The sequence below is a fragment of the Pestalotiopsis fici genome (genome assembly GCF_000516985.1).
Source record: "Pestalotiopsis fici W106-1 unplaced genomic scaffold PFICI_Scf_4, whole genome shotgun sequence".
Lineage (NCBI taxonomy): Eukaryota > Fungi > Ascomycota > Sordariomycetes > Amphisphaeriales > Sporocadaceae > Pestalotiopsis > Pestalotiopsis fici.
This window is the reverse complement of record NW_006917094.1, coordinates 3933060-3949653: the sequence shown is the minus strand read 5'-3', so window position 1 is coordinate 3949653 and position 16594 is coordinate 3933060. Positions and strand designations below refer to the sequence as shown.

At 50.2% G+C, this 16594-nt stretch overlaps 4 protein-coding genes across 4 annotated transcripts; 1 reads left to right on the top strand and 3 right to left on the bottom strand.

Moving 5' to 3' along the window:
- Positions 1-2950: 2950 nt before the first annotated feature.
- On the top strand, positions 2951-3193 carry PFICI_07186 (uncharacterized protein; the record flags this gene model as incomplete). The annotated part of the gene is made up of 1 exon (XM_007835767.1): positions 2951-3193. One exon carries the CDS (start codon positions 2951-2953, stop codon positions 3191-3193), a length of 243 nt encoding a protein of 80 aa, XP_007833958.1.
- Positions 3194-5990: 2797 nt separating this feature from the next.
- Positions 5991-8349, bottom strand: PFICI_07185 (uncharacterized protein; the record flags this gene model as incomplete). Its single annotated transcript, XM_007835766.1, has 6 exons — positions 5991-6139; positions 6190-6696; positions 6752-6905; positions 6956-7176; positions 7244-7467; positions 7538-8349. The coding sequence occupies 6 exons, from the start codon at positions 8347-8349 to the stop codon at positions 5991-5993; spliced, it is 2067 nt and encodes a 688-aa protein (XP_007833957.1).
- A 2273-nt stretch (positions 8350-10622) lies between these two features.
- Positions 10623-11570, bottom strand: PFICI_07184 (uncharacterized protein; the record flags this gene model as incomplete). The annotated part of the gene is made up of 2 exons (XM_007835765.1): positions 10623-11025; positions 11167-11570. 2 exons carry the CDS (start codon positions 11568-11570, stop codon positions 10623-10625), a joined length of 807 nt encoding a protein of 268 aa, XP_007833956.1.
- Positions 11571-14381: 2811 nt separating this feature from the next.
- PFICI_07183 (uncharacterized protein) lies at positions 14382-16219 on the bottom strand (the record flags this gene model as incomplete). The annotated part of the gene is made up of 2 exons (XM_007835764.1): positions 14382-15686; positions 15962-16219. 2 exons carry the CDS (start codon positions 16217-16219, stop codon positions 14382-14384), a joined length of 1563 nt encoding a protein of 520 aa, XP_007833955.1.
- Between the last annotated feature and the right edge of the window lie 375 nt (positions 16220-16594).

Here is a 16594-nt window from a genome sequence, read left to right as displayed (position 1 = left end):
GTCGAAGATCATAAGCCAAGGCAGCCTGGGGAGCATTGCGGGGGGATGTCCACCTGCGTGGGGTGGCCCATTCAAAGGGTTCAGAAGGGCATTGGGGGATATTTCAACGAGGGTACTTTCGCCGGTTCTTGCAAAGTGGTCGAATACATTTAGGATAGTGACATAATGGTAGCGTCTCTAAGCTCAGCCAAGCAGCCACTGACAACAGATAGACTTTCCTTCAAACCTGTACTGTGGCATTGAAATCCAACAGGGACAAGAGGAAGACGAAAAGGTGACTTATATTGCAAGGTCAAACATGGGACGGCCGTCCTCAATGCAAGAGCCAGACCGCCCAGAATACGAAATCTACCCATGATACGTTTAACCGACCTGATATGCCTACCTATCCACCCAGCGCAGCGTCGCCGCCGCTGTATATTTGGTATATTGGGTCGGAACAACCTGTAGCTGTACCCCGGCCGGACACTCGAGCCGCATTACCGCTCCCCTAATGTACCGCAAGGGTCGCATGGCATATCGTATTATGGTCCCTACCCACTGTGCAAACCCACGGTGCCTGACTGATTACTTGCCTAAGTCGACGGGGACAGGCAGGAGGACAGGAGGGGGGAGATTCTAGCACCGTTCGATTTTTCTAAGAAGCATCGTTCCATGCTCTATTTTACTTGTGTAGTAAGCTGCTAGTCATGCAAGCGGCATTGGCTCTGCATGTATGATGATGTCGTTGGCTCTAAACAAGCTCAAACAATCAGAACCCAGTCCTTTGAATGCGATGCAATATTTGAGGTAGCTAGCTAGGTTAGCATGGCGGTTTTTAATAGTGTCGAGAGAGAGAGAAGAGAGAGAGAGTGTGTGTAGGTTCGGCTGCAAGGTTGGACAGAGACATCTCAATATCTCTTTAATTGATAGATTGCGAGCTGCCGACCCCCAACTGAGCGCACGCTGGCTGGCAAGCTGAGTAGGTACATGATCGGTCCCACATCCCCAGACATGTGAAAGACTCAGGTCAGATCAGGTCATAGTCACAGCCGATAGATAGGTACATAGTGTATCCCTTCTGGCTGCCACATGCACACCTCTTTCTTGTCTGGTTGCTGGTATGGTGTTGCCGGGCTCCAGGAACCATGCAAAGAAATTTTCTCTCTCTTCCTTCCACGTAGCCTTCTAGTCTGGGTAATCATTCAGACGGTAGACCAAAATTTGCAGCTTTGAGAGACGACTTGTCTTCTTTAATCCACTTTGTCCCCGAGATCAAGGCCGTAGTCCCTCCGCGGGGTTTGTTCGTCGGAACGCCTCCTTTGGCGCAAAAGACCACTTTTTTTTTTCTCCATCGTCTTTTATCTACGTTTCCTCTGCTCGCTCAACCTTCTCGTGGGGCCCCCCATCCCGGACGTGAATTGAAACGGGTCGAAATCTACCGGGAATACCCACTGCTAGGTAGCTAAAGTGAAAGAATAATAAATTGGTCTTGCCTTTTGAATTGAGGCGCTCGCGTCGCGGTCCTGTCCCTGGTTGGCTAACATATCTATCTAAAAGCTATGTACTACCTAAAAGCAAAGTACGGAGTACTCCGGTCTATTCTGATGTCCATTGATTGATTATAATTGAATCCCCGCCCTCTTCTCCTGCCCCCAAGGTAATCAAACGGCACACTGTTCCCATCACGATCCTCGAGAGTAAAAGAAAAGGAAAATAAATGTTTGAATGACATATGCGCATTGATTTGCTCAGCTCCACGGCCAATAACGCAACCACTTACAGCGCTTCGGTACCCTGGCCTTCCCTGTCGCCAGCACTGCGGTAACAGTCTGCTTGCCACCATTGGTCTCTCCACAGGCTACCCCAGAGCCAAATCCAGCAACACGACACACGATAAATAGAAGGATCGTCACCACTCGCTCGAGTTATACCTGGCAGCTACCTTAGAGCAACCTTTTTCCAGTCTGGCAGCCTTCTTTTTTCTCCAACAACCCGGAAACATTACCTACCTGGCCTTGGTTTTGGGTTGGCTTGTCTCACATCCCACTCGCTCGATCGAAGGAAATCGGAGAAGATCCCTCCCCCAATAGTTCTGCGTCTTGTCTCTTGTCACAAGAAGAGAGTGTATCCCACACATTGTCTTTTCATTAGCAAGGCATCTTACACACCATCTCATTCAAGAAGGAAGCATCCCCCAAACTCAGCTTCCATTTGATTTGCGCAAAAAAGAAAGCAACACAAAACCGGCTTCTCCCCCCCCCTACGATATATTTGAGGCTTGCCTGCCTGCCCTTTCCCCAGATTTTTGGTTTTGCTTCTTCCGTCCCGGTGCTGCCACTCCAACCCACATCGACATCTCGAGGGAGAAAAAAAAAAAAAACCTTTGTCTCTTTGTTCGTCCTCGTCCAGCTCCTACAGTAACAAGGCTGGTTGTCTCTTCGAAGTACTTTTTTCGAGATTCCCGATAGATCAACGTTTCAAGACCTTTTCGTTTTTCTTTCTTGCACAGCAATAGAACGACGCTTCCGCTTAGCGCTTGTCAATAGACCGAAATCTGCATCTTCTCCACCACCGGCTCGTTAAAGGTTCATATATAATCGACTTGTACCTCCACAACAACCTAGATCATCGATTCGAGTGTCGTACGACATCATCAACACCAACCAAACCAACCAAACCTTGGGACCCTGCATTGCACGTCTTTGCAATAACACCAATCTTTTTGTTCAGTTCTCCACCTACCAAGGAGAAAACAGGCGATCTGTTTATCAAGAAAAACTTCAGATATCATTCACGAGAACAAAAAAAGGCCCGTCTCCAACTCAAAGAGCGCCGCAACTCTAATCGCCAAACAATCACCTCTCCAACTGGCACCTCGAGAAAGCTACTACAAGTCTCCGACTCCTCCATCCACGGTTACTACTACTGAACCAGCAACTTACAACTTTTCTATCCAAACCTTGCAACCATGAACGCCGCTCCCATCTCGTCGCCCATCGCCCGCCACGGCAGCGTCTCGGCAGCCTCGTCGACGGCATCGCAATCATCGCCATCGCAGCAAGTCTTTGTGCCTCCCCAGCCGCAACAGCACCGCCAACAATCGGGCGGTACCGAGACTTTCCTGCGCGACTTCAACCTCGTGGCCGAGGCTGCTAAACGAGCACAGATGGCTTGTCTCATGCGAGATATGGAGAGTTGTGGACTTTCATAAGTCGAGTCAATCTTGAAACTCTTTTCTTTCTTTCGAAGTCAGTCGCGAAAAGCAAAGGAAATCGCCCATTGTCACGCACGCCCATCCTACAAGTTCTAGAGTGAATACGGTCTAGAACCCATAATTTTTCGATCTCGCCCCGAATCCTTGGTTCTTTCCCCCAAAGCATCTACACTATTTTCGAGCTACTCATTCATTTTTCCCTCCTTCCTTTTTGATTGATTGGCGGAAATCAATTCCACTGCAGCCCTGTCTGGGGTTGGCCGAAAAACCTGACATCAGTTGGCATGAAAATGCATATCGACTGCTTGTCTTGGTGGCTTTTCTCAAACCAAGAGAATTCCCGGAACGTCATGATCGGCCGAAATCGACTTATTGCGTACGAAACGAGGTTACGAGAATAGGACGGGGAGACTTCGCTTATGACGTGGGTCCAACTACTACTATCTTTTTTTCGTCACTCTTCTCTCTTCCCTTGGGCCCCTGTTTCCCGACAAGACGGAAACTTGCTAGGCGGGCGGGCGGCTGTCATCAGCGCACCACCACCACCACATTCCGCTCCCAGCAGAGGACCAAGCAACCAAGGCCTGGATCCACTACGTCCTCGGTTCGGCATTCGGGATATTGGCATTATAGGCGCGGCTCTCTCAATGGACCAAGCCAGAAAGACCACAGAACAAGAGACCAGCAAGGACCAAAAAAAGAAAAATTGCATTGATGGGCTCGGCGTAATTGCGAGATGCTCATCCATGTTAATTTACGAAAGTATGAAGAAAACGACCTAAACCCGCTGCCGCCGACCCGCCTATCGTTCGTTTCCCATTTTTTTTTTTACCCCCGGATACTGCCATGTGGGTTTTTTGGGTCGCGGAGATTCCGAAGCCATACAGATTGCATACCTACCACGCACCATGGGCCCAAGATAGCGTACGATACGTACCTTGGCCGTCCGTCCCCATGGGAATGGATCTGCTCAATCTCCAGGTTCACTCGATTCCGGTCGTTCAATCAATCATTTCAGCTTCGTCGTTCCCTATTCCGCTCTACCGATTACCAACATACTGCCGAGTATAGATGGACCCTTGGGAGAAAGGGACTCTTTGTTCCGGGCTAGACTTTTCAGGATGGGCGTGCTTGCAAGGGGATTGATTCTCTTTGCCCTTTTCCACGTCTTCTAACAGCAACATTTTTCCTTATAATGCAATGGGCAAGCGTAAAGGCGTTTCTGGTTGCGTTTTTTTCTGAGCCCCGGCGCTCGCAACCCCGGCTCGGCTATTGCAAAGAGGTGGGGGATCATTACTCGGGGTTGTCTGCATCATGTTTTTCCTTCTTTTTTATCAAAGCTATCTTTATCATATGTAGTAAAGGCCTTTCTTAGCAAACCCATGGGGATGGGAGGAAGAAGCTAAGAAAGGGCCAGGGGGCCCGAGACGTGCCCCCCCGAGTCAGGGTCCAGCGTCTTGAGATAAGCACGCAAGCGAGCAAGCTTATAGCATAGCAATCAATCAAGCCAAATACAACCGATGATCCATTCTAAACTCATCTTGTCTTGTCTCGCGAGAATACTCTGCCGAGAAATAGCCCAGCGCCCGCATTCCGGGGGTTCTTGGGTCTTGATACTCCAAGCCAACGGAATAGCTTCGGGTCCATCATTCGTGTTTGGGCTTAGCAGAAAACGCCTGCATGCATTCATTACTTTGGTGCTGGCTGGTTCTTGCTTTTGTCGTCTGGTCCAGAATCTCCTCGGCTCATGTCAATCGCCCCTAACGATCCGACCGAGCACCCCAAGCTCGATTCTGTTAATGCTCTACTACTTACTAGGGAATATCTCCTCCCCTGACAAAACGCAGGAGGGTTTCGATAAGACGCAAATAGACCCTCGGGCATCTCGTCGGCACTGGCATATAGTACCGAGAAGTCGCCACATCAGAGCACTCTAGTACAATGAAGACGGAATTTCCGGCTACCTTCCAACCCAAGGGGAAAACCACACTTTACTCAAGAATATCAATATCAAACTCACATTGTCTTGAGGTTTGCCGATATCAAATAGTAAGTCTATTGGTTCAAGTACATGTCTTGGTCCTCTTGGACTTTTCGCACCATGCACCCTGTAATGGTGCGTTAATCATTTACTGTAATTCTCTCGTGAAGACGCAATTTGGGAGTTTCAAAATTGATGCACTCAAAATACATCTTCAAGTCTTTGTTTCCCCAAAGGATATATAGCTGGGGGTCCCATCTTGGTGAATGAAGCTGCCACGAACAAAAGCTGGTCAAATCAACCTTGATAGCTGGAACAACAGTGCCACACCACCTCCATCCCGTGCCCAAGTCTATGAGGGAGAGACGATAGCTATAAAAACCAAGTCGTGAGTGCAGAATCGGAACCTCAAGAGCTGAGAGGAAGCATTCCGAACCATGGAGAACCTGAGGAAATGTAAAGATTGAGTTGTGATGCTGCTCATACCATATTTGCATTATACAGGCTTCTAATCCTGCAAGAATACAGTATGTTGCCGACGTGGATTCTAAGGACCGATTTTCGACTTTACTCGAGGCTAAGGTAATGAAATTTGGCTGTTGGAGGGTTTGGCCGCAGTGCTACATACTCACAGGACCACAAATCCATTCAAACGCGCTGAGATTTGGACCGTGGGTGAATTGATTAACAGTGCGCGTATGCCTTTTCCGAGTGATGTGGACCATTTTCGGAATCTCAAGGTCCAGATCATCGCTCTTCGTTTGTATACCTAGACAAATCTGACCCGTCATCGCCAAGATTGTGGGCAGTGTGCTAATATGGCGATTTGGGTATCTCATCAATCACACTTTGGACTGTCACAAAGGATCCTGGTCCACCGTTCTCGCGAAGATAATCAAGCAAGACACTCGTCTGGGCATAAACTGTCTCGAGCGCGGATCTGGACGACCGGCCCAAAGACACTAGGGGTGGTGTCAGTAGAGAAGAAACTTCTGCCAGGAACGAGACTTACGTAGAATGGCCGAGTTCAGTTCTTCGGCCACTAGTACTCTGGCCTTTCTCTCGAAGAAATGGGCCAATTCCTTTTCTTGGAGCGGATTTGCATACGCCATTAGTGCAAACACATCTTGAAGCGTCTTGCTCATCTCTTTGCTTCCATTGTCTTTGAACTCTTCTTGTAGCTCTCGGCCATATTCGATTGTCTGCGCAAGGTAGGCGGCTGCTTCGTCCTCGGTCGATGCCTCAAGCGTATCCTGTGTGTCCATTTCGTCCGAGTAGCCGTCCTCGTCGAGATCCATCTCGAGATTGTCGTCCAGAGTATGACCATTGCTTTTCTTGCTACTAAAGCTTCTGTTGTGGTTGTTACTCAGATGGGATGATCTGCGAACCATTTCGATGAATTTCCGACATCGCAACTTGAAGTATACTTGCTGGTTCTCTTTCAAGACGTCAGGGTAGAATGTTTGCGTAAATTTGAATGCTTTGTCCACGTCTCCATCAAGAATAGATTTCCGAATACCTGCGACGAATCAGTGTGTGCTCAATAAAATCTGTGCTCGGAACGGTGGCTCTACTCTGTCGATGGTTGGCATCCTCATCATCTTTGATGTTGATACCCTCTACAGGAACATCAGCGTCGAGATTGAGAGCCTGCTTTTCTGACTGGATTTCCTCGGCAAAAGCCCTTGCGGTCTCGACATAGCCGTCATGTTGAAGAAATTGTAAAACCTGCATGCAAATATTAGCAATCGATACATACAATTGCAATTTGTGCTCACCAGCTGCTGGAGGAGGTCCGTCTCGCCCGTCTTCGGGCCGGCCAATTTCGCAACATTGGCCTCTGAAATCTCCTTTCTGATTTTGTTTTGCTCTTGCTTCATCATGTCGTCGATGTCGAATACAAAAGGGGTTTGTCCAAAATTCGTCCGCACGTGCTCGCCATTTCGCTTCATACCAATAAAGGGATACAGCTTGACTTTAAAATCCCTGGCAGCAACACCTGAAAGTAGACACGCGTGAGCCACAATATGCCTTCGAGCAATATATGTTTGTCTGGATTCTCTTACCTAGGTTAACACCATTTCTGGTGAAGAAGATGGTTTTGTTGAGAAAATTGATCCCACAGCCCACTGTATCATTAGTTGTGTAACCAGGTCCGTAATGCTTGGGCGACTGGGAAGCAATATAAACATTTCCATCGTCGCCATGGTAGCCAAATGAATCGTTTTCCCAGCCAACAGGACGAGTAAGCGCGGCGGATTTTGGCCCAAATCCCACACAGACAGTTGTCCTATGTCGAAGAATTAGCAGCGGGATCTCTTCTGTATGACATCGTGAGAGAATGCCGTGGTTTCACCTACTCGTCTCGCTTTCTGGACAGGAGTTGAACCTCGAAATAGTAAATCCCGGCTTGGCTGGGTACAGGATGATCCGCCCTGATTGAGTACAATTCATAATCACGCTCTCCCGGGGACTTTTGCCCAGTATATTTGACTTCCAGACCATCGGCCATGACTTCCAATTGGCCTTGCTTGTCCTCCTTATTCCACCTGGTTGGCAATGGTGCTACTGCGTCGTCATCCTCGAGCATGGGCGCACGCTCAATCAAATCATAGGTCATACCCAGATGTGTGGTTGGCTTGCTTGTTATGGACGGCGCAGCGACTTGGCCTGCGGTTATCCCACTGCCCCCAATCGCCTGCGTCTGGGCTTCCCTTTGCGCCTGTTTTGATGTGTGCACCTCTTCCAGCTTTTGTATGTAGGCCGAGTTCGCAAGGTATGAAGGCACAAAGAGGCCATTGTTCCGGTGTCGAGTTGGCCAGGTACTGTCGCCGATAGGATTTATGAACATCTCAAAGGCGCGCGAGAAGGATGGAAAGTGGGAAGTTTGCTGGCGCAAACCAGACCCGGCACCCTCGGAGGGCATCGCATTTCCGTCAGAGTCGGCAGCTCCGCTACCAGTCCTTATGTAAGAATGATGCGTTGTGTAGAGCTCTGAATAGCTGCCTTGTGGTGGGTTGAGGGGGAGTAGAGGCATGATATTGCTCAAGGAAGAAGGGGATGCTGGCGGCAATGCGCCGGTCGCTGAAAATGAGCTTCGGTTCCTTGGCACAAAAGCTCCGTAGATGCCGTCCTGTGAGGTGTCGAGAGGGTTGTTGTAAGGATTCGCCATCTTCACGTCCTCCTATGCTTATTTCCCCACCAACCGACGAGGGACCGTTGGATTTCAGATGTAGCTTGTCGGGGTTCGTGAACACTCGAGATGGCTGGAAACTTGCGGCTGATGGACTTCTGGGCCCTCCGATAGTACCAGACGCGAGCTGGACCTCGAATAATGCGTCTCGATGGTAGATCTCTTTGTGATGTCGAAAAGGTTGTCTCGATGTTAGCAAACAAATGCTTCTGTAGAGCTTAGTAGAGCTCCGTCGGATAACGTCACTCAACAGTCGAAGGGCATGCCAGAAAAGACGGGCTTGTCGGACTGGTCATCAACCGTGTAGCTTCTTCGATCCAAATTCGAGAAAATGGGTATCCCAGATGGCCATTTAGCGGCAATCGAATTGTTGATAGATCGTTGCCAGGAAACCCGAGTCGTGATGAGTTCAACAGATGCAGTCGTGCCTATCAATCACGAGATCCGTAGTTGCTAGCTAGTCCATCCACTCTAGTAGGTAATCGCTACCTCTTAGGCCGGCCGGAGCATCGATACCGCGTCTCTGGACAGACTGAACACGCTAAAGTTGCTGCATTGGCGACATCTGGAGTCAGGGTTGCCCACTAAAGATCAGGGGGTCGGAGGCCTATCTTTTGCTTTGCCGCCTGCGAGTGTATGGAAGTATCGTTTCACCTAGCGACTGCAACTATACCGACATTGTGCACATGGAGCTTTTTAAAGATCCATATTTCTAGTATTTGATGTATCATGTACAATACTTCTGTATCATTTTCCAATTTCCACTCTTTGATTTTTCAGAAGTCATGATGGGCTCCATGAGGACTGACGTTCTCCCTGGGTAATGTGCATTGGGCTAGCTCCTGTTTACAAGGACAGTAAGTCGCTCTCTCCAGTGCTCGGGAATAGGCACAGCATTGAATACCTAACCTTGGTAGTTACCAAGCAAAGTCTATATGGACTCTGCTTATAATCTGTCACGCTGTCAACAACCCAAAAACGAGAATTCACATGCCGTGTCACCGGCACAGAAGTTTGTGCTATTAGAACAGTGTCTTCGGATACATACTTCATCGACCAGCCAAGCACATGCCGGCAGCAAAAGGTTGGCAAGGTTGGTTGTTATTGAAGCTTTGTATTTCCTTGTCCACCCCACAAGTATTCCTGACGGCTGGGTAGGCGAAACCTAGAATACAATCACGGCCACGTTTGCTAAAATGACTGGCCAAACGAGTAGTCGTCTAACAGAATCGAGTGAATTAGGGCCCATGACAATCCAGAGCTGTCCAATGAAGATTTCGAGACATGTGAGTCGTGTCATATACAGAAGACTCGACCAGACTCCGAAATACCGTCCCCGCTGCCGCTACTGCTTCTTGGATATACGCTTTGTGGTGGAAGCATGTTTTGCACACGCCCGAAGGCAACTTTGATACCTCAATTGCAAGTTCCAGCATGCCAACAGAGTCAAGAGAGCCTCGGGTACAATATCAGCAACACGAAATATAATGACAGACAACTGTACATGTCGCTCCATCCGCTCATGACTATAGATTGGACCGTGCCTTGACTGGTGGGTCTTGAACCATTTGTACTCTGCACACATGTAGGCGTATTCAATTCGAGCTGTAGTTTTCTTGATCAGGGATGGGCAGCCAATCATCACATATTTGTATCATGTCAAGCCGGTTCTTATGCCTTCTTACCCAAGTTGTGTTTATAACACATATCGCACCCACGGTCCATGGTCATTGACATACAGGTAGGTTAAAGGAGCATACATGGAGAACGTGGGGATTTCGAATAGGCGTATAAACACGAGGGACAGCGTCTCGGATATTGTTCACATACGGAATGTAATGTACTTCATAATGGCATGTAGCAGGTAGTATAGAAAATGACCCTCTATTTTTTTTGTGGCCCGAATGTACGAAGTGAAAGCAATATAGTACATCCTGTGTGGTATGATGATTTGCGGCGTACTCTTGTACCGCCAGCAAGACCCGTAACGCCTTCCCTTTTATCCTTTCCCTTACCGGATGCCAGCAATCTGCGCTGTAGCGATCCAGGATTAGATGCTCCCCTCCCTCATGTGATTCGTTGATATGACCCTAAACGCCGAGCTTCTTGTTGGGAAGCTGTGAATACTCCGAAATCCTCGCTCAGACAAAGTTGAGAACCGACTTTCATATAGGCAAACACGCTGTGTAATCCACCAAAGAAAAGAAAAGTAAAAGGAAACAAGACGGAATAATGAAAGGTTGTGTTGCTGATTATGATGCTGCAGCAACAGGCATTGGCGCAGGTGAACTGTCAGCAGGCAAACTGGGTGGCTGACTTCGCTGCTCTCCATCGGCAGCGCTGGCACTGTTCTCGCTCTTCATCTGAGATTCTTCTTTGTTCTCCTTATTGCTGCCATCGGCCGAGGTTTCGGTAGGTACCTCTTGACTCTCTTCGGGGGATGGCTTGGGCGGAGCAGTCCAGCGAGGGATCTCCCACATGACGCCGGTAAAGGTCTTGAGGCGAAAGCCACCCTTGGCCCATTTGCGGCAAGGCTTTCCTGAGCGATCGAGGGCCCGCAGGCCCGCATTGATAGCACCCAGGCTTGCCTTGGGTCCAAGCTTGTGATACGCGCCGCCAGCATTCTTTGCACTGGGATCGATGGTGCCATCCTCACTAGAGTGAATGTTAGCCGGGAACGATGTGGGATTATGACAAAGATAGTCGCAAAGAAAGTGGTACAGAAATGAGGGAGCCTCTTCTTGCCCAGGAGCAATGATGTGAATGAAGAGAAAGGAAAACAAGATCTTGGCTTACAGTCTGGGCTTCTTCTTGGGGCCAGGCTTGCCTCTGGCTCTGGGTTCTGCACCATTGGCGCCGGGAGCACTTCTCTTTACGCCCTTCTTCTTGGGGCCATCAGCTGGCGGGCCCATGGGAGTCTGAGAAGGTGTGCCAGCTGGGGCGGGCGTGCCAGGGTTGGACGTGGACGCGTTATCGCCGTTCGTGGCAGCCTCGGCAGGAACGGCGGGCTCGGCGGGCGTGTTGGACGACGGGGCCGGGGATGCCTTTGCAGGCGACTCCTCCTTGACTGATGTTGGGTCGAGCAGCTTCCGAAGTCTGTCTGGCGAGACCTTGAGAGTCACGATTGACGTCTTGCCAGTCGACGACTTGCGGCGATCCTTCTCCTTGGCGGTAGTCGTGGTCTTGGTTGTGCCGGCCATCTTGTCGGGTGGTAAATCGACGCGAAGGTGTGGCAGTTTGGTGTAAAGACTACTTTATAGACAAAGTTGGCGTGTGGTGAGAATAGAAATAGCCAATGCTGAAAAGTTGTGGTCGTATACAAGGTTGCAGAGTTTGCAAAAAGCGCGGCGAGGGCGGGTTTTTATGTTGCTGGGATTTGGTTTGTCTAGTTGGACTTTGTCCCTGGGAAGTTGGTCAGTGGTGGTGATGAGGAAGCAGGTGGCTGACTTGGGATAGTCTACCTCTTTTTTGTTCTGTGGCCGGGGGCCTGCCTTGAGCAAATTTGGCTTCTTTCGCTCACCTGGGGAACCTTTTCGGCGTTTACCCCAAGGCGGTGGTGGTGTGGGTGCGTTGCGTGTGTTGGGTGCGGCGTTGAGATTTGCGCTTTCGCTCACACGAGTTACGATGGCGGCGATGATGGGTATGGATGGGAAGGAATGGTGACGATGGGAGAGAGGTCAAGGGGTGAGAGGGTTGTTGTGTTTTATTATTATGGGGGCAGACATGATGTCTGGTAGGTTTGGGGCTTTTGGTCTCATTTTCTCGCGGGTTCGGTCGCAGCGCCGGGCGGCGTGACAGACAATACCTGACATTAAAAAAGGACGGGATGCTTTGGGTGCTTTGCGCTGCGGTGCTCTCACTCAATAATCTTCGCAAGGGCTGGTGGATGAGCATCCGCGCGACATGTACCTAGGTACCTTCGTTACATACTACCTTATTACATAGATACATACTCTGGGCTACCTACATCCAGTTGACGCGGATTGGCCTCAGGCCAGCACGGACCCGGGAATCCCTTCCTTCAATACCTTACACTCTCGACTGCTTGCTTTCCCTTTCATTCATACTGGTAGGTAATGTATCTAGGTACAATACTGCGTGCGAGGCAATTCAATTGTTCTTCATGTTTGGGAAATTCCCACATACAAAGGCAATCAATCTTGATTCTCGCTCCGTTTGCGGTACGGAGAAATCCTGACATGTTACTGAAAACCATCACCACTCATCTCATTCCTCTCTGCCGAAGTCCCCGAAAGCCCCGATCATCGTTTTTACATGTCCCTTTCTGCTGTGTGCACCAAAACATCTTCAACCTAGTGCCAAGAGCTGCTCAATGAAGGCTGGGCAAAGTCCACACACACACACACGCACGCATATCAATTAACACGCGCGCCCGCCCCTACGCAACTTGCAAACGCAATATCCCCCGGAGAAAGGAAAAAAAATTAAGTCTCGCCCCCCAGCCTAGCTGGGTTCATCATCATCACCACTGGCGTAACCTGCCTAGGTTCCTATTTCGTGCTCCATCAATCTCATCGAGGACGGCCTCGATTTCCGGATTTCAAATCTACTAAAATGAAAGAGGGTCCAGCTGCACCCTGGGCCTTACCATCGTGAGAAAAGGCAGCTGCGCATTCATTGCTACATTATTCTCGGTCGACGTCTTTGCAACCATTCAGGCCAACCCCCCCGATGCTGCTTCCTTTTGCTTTTGCTTTTCTTTTTTACTGTGTACAATGCTACAATATCCTCTGGTTCGGATGGTTTGGATCACACAAGGGTTTACACACGAATGAAACACCACAAGCTGGGGAGTTTCTGTTGACTGGCCTACGATCGTCGCCTAGGTATGGACCGGACCACGCAAGCCACGGCTAAGACTCCTGGAGTCGCCTTGACATGATTCAGAAGGTTGGCTGCACCCTCCCCGGCTCCCAAAAGTCCAAAATGGAACCAAACGCCTTCTTCATGCATCAGCAGAGTCAGCCCAGGCATCACCAAAGTAGGATGGGATTCACAAGCTCGCTTCTTCCTACTCCTCCTCCTCCTCCTTTCTCCCCACCCCAAGCCGGGCGCCATTCTTTTGCTTTGTCGGATGTTGCTTATTAGCCCAGATCACTCATCTGTCATCTTTTCTGCGCACCCCATGTTGGGTGCCAACGCTCCGAATTCCCAATCACCGATCCCCATCGTCCTTGCACTTTATATTTTTCTCGTCACAATGCTTTGCTAGGCTGCAAAGGAAACTTTCCGGGGGCAAATGTGCAATCGACCTTTTTTGGTCTTTTATCGCTCCGTACGGGCGGCGGCTATCCCCTCTCCAGCACCTTCACAGGCGCAATGAAGCCAACTCCTCCCGAATGACCGACTCCACTACCCACTCGCAATCTGCGCGTTCGGTCGTGCATGCATTCTTCCTGCGCCTGGCAACGGGGCTTTACCTCTTCACGATCGCGATGGGTACTGCCGGTCGGTGCCGCGTATAGCCTCATGCATTGACATGCCGTGAAGCCTCCACCCTAGCCAGCCAGCCAGCCAGCCGCAGCAGATTTGGCGGTTATGGCTACAGGCAAACTGTACTGTAGAAGATTATCATTGGTTATTTGTGTGTACAGATGAGTGTGACAAAGCATGGGAGCAGCTTTATGCTCAAGTAGCCTAGCCAAATATGTTGACACGAACGGTGGTAAGCTATGATGAGTAATATCCAAGTCAACACGTGAAATGACTGAGAATAGACCTGTGCCTTTGACCACTTGTCGAGCTACTCGAGTGAAGACATGTCTCGCCATCTTGGTTGTAACCCAACAGGATATCCAAATGTCTCAGACACCTCTACGCTTCTGAACGTAACTGCAAACGAATTACTATTATATTTCGGTAGCCCAATGTTTCGTGATTGCGACTCTGAAAACTCATTTAATTGTTCATATGATTGTCTATCTGGTATCATTCAACCTCTGTGGCTCTGAATCACGATACACCGTTTACTTCTCTATAGCATATCTCTTTCAGACCTTGACAGCTCCAAGGTCAAAGACCAAGGCTCCCTTCTCCTCAGCTTCCTTCACCGTGGCCCGCATCCGCGCCCGCTCAACCCGCTCCTCGCTGAGTTCGTACTCTTCGGGGAGGTCGACCTCGTCCGCGCCCGTCATTAGCTCGGCGACAGCCTTGCCACAGAGTGCCGCGTTGGGCATGCCGTGGCCGGTGTAGCCAGCACTGAGCCAGAGACCACTTCCACCGCCCAGCGAAGCGGGAACGGGTCCGACCCACGGATGGGCGTCCCGAGAATAACCCATGATGCCAGTCCATTCGTGCGTGGGTTCAAGGTCCTGCTTGTTGGCGGCCGAAGACGGGTGGTCGTGCTTGACGGGACTCTGAGGAGCGTCGCGAAGGCTGAGATCCAGAGCCTTTGTGAGTTCTCCCCGTAGCCACCACTTGACCGGCTCGTCCATGGTGCTGTCATCCCAAACGCCCACTGCGTATCCCTTGGCGAGCTGGCGACCGCCACCGAGCACGAGCTCTGCGTTGGGAGGCGGACGCTGGACTAGGTAATCCTCACGGTGGACATCTTCAGTGCCCTCCTCGCCAAGGATGTAAAACGTGTGGCCAATATCCAGAGGAGGCTCACCCGGTGCCGGCTCCACAGGAGGTTTCAGAGCCGCCACTTGTCCACGAGTGGGCACAATCAGATCGCTGAACTCGGGAAGGAGATGCGATGTGTACGCATTTGTCGCCAAAAGCACGGCGCGGGCCGTAATGTGGCCACGGGGGGTATGTACAATCCAGGTTGGGTGGTCAATACCCTTCTTCTCGCTGCTCGGGCTGGTGGGTGATGCCAAGTTGGAAGGGGCTTCGACCTTCTGCAGACCCGTCACGGGCGTATTGGTCTGCAAGTTGAAGTTGCCCGCGGCAAGGAGGCGTTCCAGTATAAAGGCCACAAGCTTATACGGCCACAGGCTGGCAGCGTTCCACTGCACCACGGCACCTTCAGCTGTGGGAATCCGCAGACCCTCGAGGGTCATTTCCTTTCTCTCGCCCTCGATCAGGTACGATGGAGCACCCTGCTCGCCCTTTGTCACGACGGCAACATTGGCGGCAAGGTCCGGGTATCTCTCTGCCAGACTTTGTATGACCTCTTGCGCCAGTTGAAAGAGGGGCTTTGAGAAGAAGGCATGTACACCCGATGTGGAATGCCAATCGCAAGGAATAGAGTATTCTTCGACAAGCGATTTTAGGTACGAGTATGTTCGCAACTCAAAAGAGGCAATGTGTGGTTTGGCAGCGTACATTGCGGGCTGGCAGTGACCTCCATTCTGTAATCTTATTAGCTACGTGCTACACCGCATTGTATCTCTTGATCATATAACCTCCGCCAAGACCTTTGCGAATCAGGCACTGTGTGAGCCACACTTGTGATTCCACTGAATAGACATTGGTATTGCCTTTGCGTCGTTCCGACAACAGAGATCAAGATGGCTCCTAAGCGTCCCGAATGCATCGGATACACACTCCCTGCCAACACCCCGGTGGTGGAGGGGGCTGCCAACGCTAGTGTGCTCAAGACAACCAAGGGAAATATGATACTTACCCGTCCAGTAGCACCCCAGCATGCCTCTCTGGCCTCGAGCATTATTATGTTCAAGTCCGGCCTCCTCTCCTTGAGAGTATGCGCGGCTATAGCCGCAGTTATACCGGAGCCCACAATGATGCAATCACAAGAATGAGGCAGTTCGGGCGTTGTGCGGTGACCAAAGAGCTTCTCAGAAGGCTCCTTATGCCAGTGTGACTTTGTCGAATTAGGCACGGGGAGGCCTGACTGACCGGGAAGAAGTTGGTGCTCTGCCATGATATCGTATGTCAATAATCGAGGACGAAAAGCGGTTGTAGACTCTGGAGGATTTGAGAGTCGTGCAATAGGTGAATGGATATATGATTAGTATTATTCCATGAGTGGGACGGCCGAGTGTTGACCGCTTCCCAGATGACAGCAGGTGGGGCCTCTCTTGACGTGCTACCTAGGTACTATGGAATGGGAAGGAGAGCACAAAGTGCAAGCTTGGTCAAACATCACATTTAGACGAGGCAGTAGGAAAGACCAACCATCCGATCTATAAACAATGTTGAATAGTAAACGTCGGCATAAATACCTACGTTCTGCGCTAGACATGCCAATACTGCACGGGGATTCAACGTTGGTCTAAAAATGTATAGGCAGATGGAC